The sequence below is a fragment of the Jaculus jaculus genome, chromosome X (genome assembly GCF_020740685.1).
Source record: "Jaculus jaculus isolate mJacJac1 chromosome X, mJacJac1.mat.Y.cur, whole genome shotgun sequence".
In the NCBI taxonomy this organism is placed as follows: domain Eukaryota; kingdom Metazoa; phylum Chordata; class Mammalia; order Rodentia; family Dipodidae; genus Jaculus; species Jaculus jaculus.
The window spans coordinates 63778861-63781724 of record NC_059125.1 but is presented as its reverse complement, the minus strand read 5'-3'; the positions used below and the strand labels follow the sequence as shown (position 1 = coordinate 63781724).

General features: G+C 41.6%; 1 protein-coding gene across 1 annotated transcript; it reads left to right on the top strand.

The window, feature by feature from the left end:
- Window positions 1-2025: 2025 nt before the first annotated feature.
- LOC101593994 (60S ribosomal protein L21-like) lies at window positions 2026-2557 on the top strand. The gene has a single exon (XM_045140920.1). It carries the CDS (start codon window positions 2053-2055, stop codon window positions 2533-2535), a length of 483 nt encoding a protein of 160 aa, XP_044996855.1. The 5' UTR covers window positions 2026-2052; the 3' UTR covers window positions 2536-2557.
- The last annotated feature ends 307 nt before the right edge of the window (window positions 2558-2864 follow it).

The following is a 2864-nucleotide window of genomic DNA, read 5'->3' as shown; positions in this document are numbered from 1 at the left end:
GGCCTTGATATCCAAGACCTCGCAGTGCATTTTTTTTTTAAGAAGCAGAGATCCAATCTATAGTCCAGATTGGTCTAGAACTCATGATCTTCCTGCCTCAGCATCATCAGTACTAGCATTACAGGTATGCTCCACCAGTCCTGCATAGGAATATAAGTTTTTAAGTTGATAAATTTATGGAACCTTATCACAATAAAAATACACCAAATTCAGAGCATGGTGGAGCACCCTTTTGTGCAGCTGATTAACATGGGACCTGGAGAATTGAATCTGGGTTCTTAAGCTTCCCAGGAGAGCGCCTTAACCGCTAGGCCACTTCTTCAGCCTATGGATCACCCTTTTAAACCCAGCACTCATGAGGCAGAAGATGGAGGGGAAATCTCCTTGAATTCAATGCCAGCCTGAGACTACATAGTGAATTCCAGGTCAGCCAGGGCTAAAGCAAGACAGTACGATGAAAAACAACCAACAAAAACCAAAAAAATACACAGAATTCAGTCAGCCTCCAAATGATTCTTAACTCTGGTATTAGACTACTTAAGTCAATTACAGGCACAAAAACCCACCTATCATTATATCCCCAAATGTTTGCCTTTTCTGCAACAGATACTTTTAGTTTTTTTATTTATTCATTATTTATTTTTCTGTTTTTTATTATTGTCAATTTCCATAATTATAGACAATACACCATGATAATTCCCCACTAGCCTACTTTTCCCTTCACAACTCCACTCTCCATCATATACCCTCTCCCTCTCAATCAGTCTCACTTTTATTTTGATGTCATCATCTTTTCCTCCAATTATGATTGTCTTGTGCACTTAGTGTAAGGCACTGCGAGGTCATGAATATTTAGGCCATTTTTGTCTGGAATAGTGCATTGTAAGGAGTCCTACCCTTCCTTTGGCTCATACATTCTTTCTGCCACCTCTTTTGTAATTTGCCATGAATCTTGGAAGATATGAAAGAGATGTTTCAGTGCTGAGCACTCCTCTGTCACTTCTTCTGAGCATGATGGTGGCTTTGTGTCATCCCAGAGGTCACTGCCATCTGAAGAGAAGTTTCTTTAACCAAAAGTGATAGTAACATTAATATATGGGTGTAAGCATTAAGAGAAGTGCTTAGGAGGCTGATTAGTAAGCATAATATATGCATTTAATTTAACCAGATACCAGCAAGCATTATTTTATTTATTTATTTACTGATTTATTTTGAGGGAGTGAGAAAGAGTCAGATAGTGAGAGAATGGCTGCACCAGGGCCTCCAGCCACTGCAAATAAACTCCAGATGCATGTGCTACCTAGTGCATCTGGATTAGGTGAGTACTGGGGGATCAAACCAGGGTCCTTAGGCTTCACAGACAAGCCCCTTGACCACTAAAGCATCTCTCCAGCCCTGCACTAGATACTTTTAATAACACAGAGTGCACACTTTTGAATTTGCCTTCCTGGTCAGAAAGGACACGAATGAGACTTCAAGGTGCAATGTATGGTTTCTAGAACTGTGGTGCAGTTGCCTGGCTTGAACACTGCACATATGCTGACCAGATTGAAGACTTACATTTCCAGCACTCGGAACTGTACATTTAGTGTGACCTGATGTCATTGTTGTATCTTGGCAAGAGTTGCTCATTAAAGAACAACTATTAGACCTGTAGGTGGAAGTGAGTGATGTTGAAAACAGTAGCAGGGGAGGGGACCCCAAGAGGCCAGGGAGGGAGGAAGTGATTGGGAGTAGGACCAAAGAGAAGGTCTCAAACAGGAGTTTCCAGGTCTGAATGGTGGCCACCAGGACTCCCACCACACAGAAAAGAAAAAATAAGAAATGGAAAGGAAAGGGAGGGAAAGAAAAAGAATGATAACTATAGTTATCATTTCTTTAACAGGTCAAATGGTTATGCAAGTATTGATAATGGCAGTCTTTTTTATCCATTGAATGTTCTTTGCATTTGACGTGCAGGTAGCCTTAGCTTCCAATTCAGTGGAACCATTTTTTAAAAAAATTCTTTATTTCCTTTCGGCCGGAGCCGCCATCTTCCAGTAATTTGCCAAGATGACAAACACAAAGGGAAAGAGGAGAGGCACCCGCTACATGTTCTCTAGGCCTTTCAGAAAACATGGAGTTGTTCCATTGGCCACGTATATGCGAATCTACAAGAAGAGTGATATTGAAGACATAAAGGGAATGAGTACTGTCCAAAAAGGAATGCCTCATAAATGTTACCATCGGAAGAATGGAAGAGTCTACAATGTCACTCAGCATGCTGTTGGCATTGTTGTGAACAAGCAAGTCAAGGGCAAGATTCTTGCCAAGAGAATTAATGTGCGTATCGGGCATATTAAGCACTCTAAGAACCGAGACAGCTTCCTGAAATGGGTGAAGGAAAATGACCAGAAGAAGAAGGAGGCCAAAGAGAAGGGAACCTGGGTGCAGCTGAAGCGGCAGCCCGCTCCACCCAGAGAGGTGCACTTTGTGAGGACTAATGGAAAAGGGCCGGAGCTGCTGGAGCCTATTCCCTATGAGTTCATGGCTTAATAGATGTCCTAAATGAATCAGACCTAGATTGTCAAAATGCTTTTCTTCATTAAAGTATGGTGTCCTCACTTAAAAAAAAAATAAATTCTTTATTTTATTGTTTGCAAGCAGAGAGACAGAGACACACAGAGAGAATGAGCATTCCAGGGCCTCCACCCCACGGCAAACCAACTTCAGGTGCATGCTCCACTTTGTACATCTGGCTTTACATTTGTATTCAGGAATTGAAGCCAGCTTGTTAGACTTTTGCTGACAAATGCTCTTAACTAATGATCCATCTCTGAAGCTCAATGGCACCATTTTTGAGTCTCATGGACAGTGCACTCCTT

Excerpts from the sequence above, each read along its gene's own strand:
- LOC101593994 (XM_045140920.1), top strand. The coding sequence starts at position 2,053 with ATGACAAACACAAAGGGAAAGAGGAGAGGCACCCGCTACATGTTCTCT.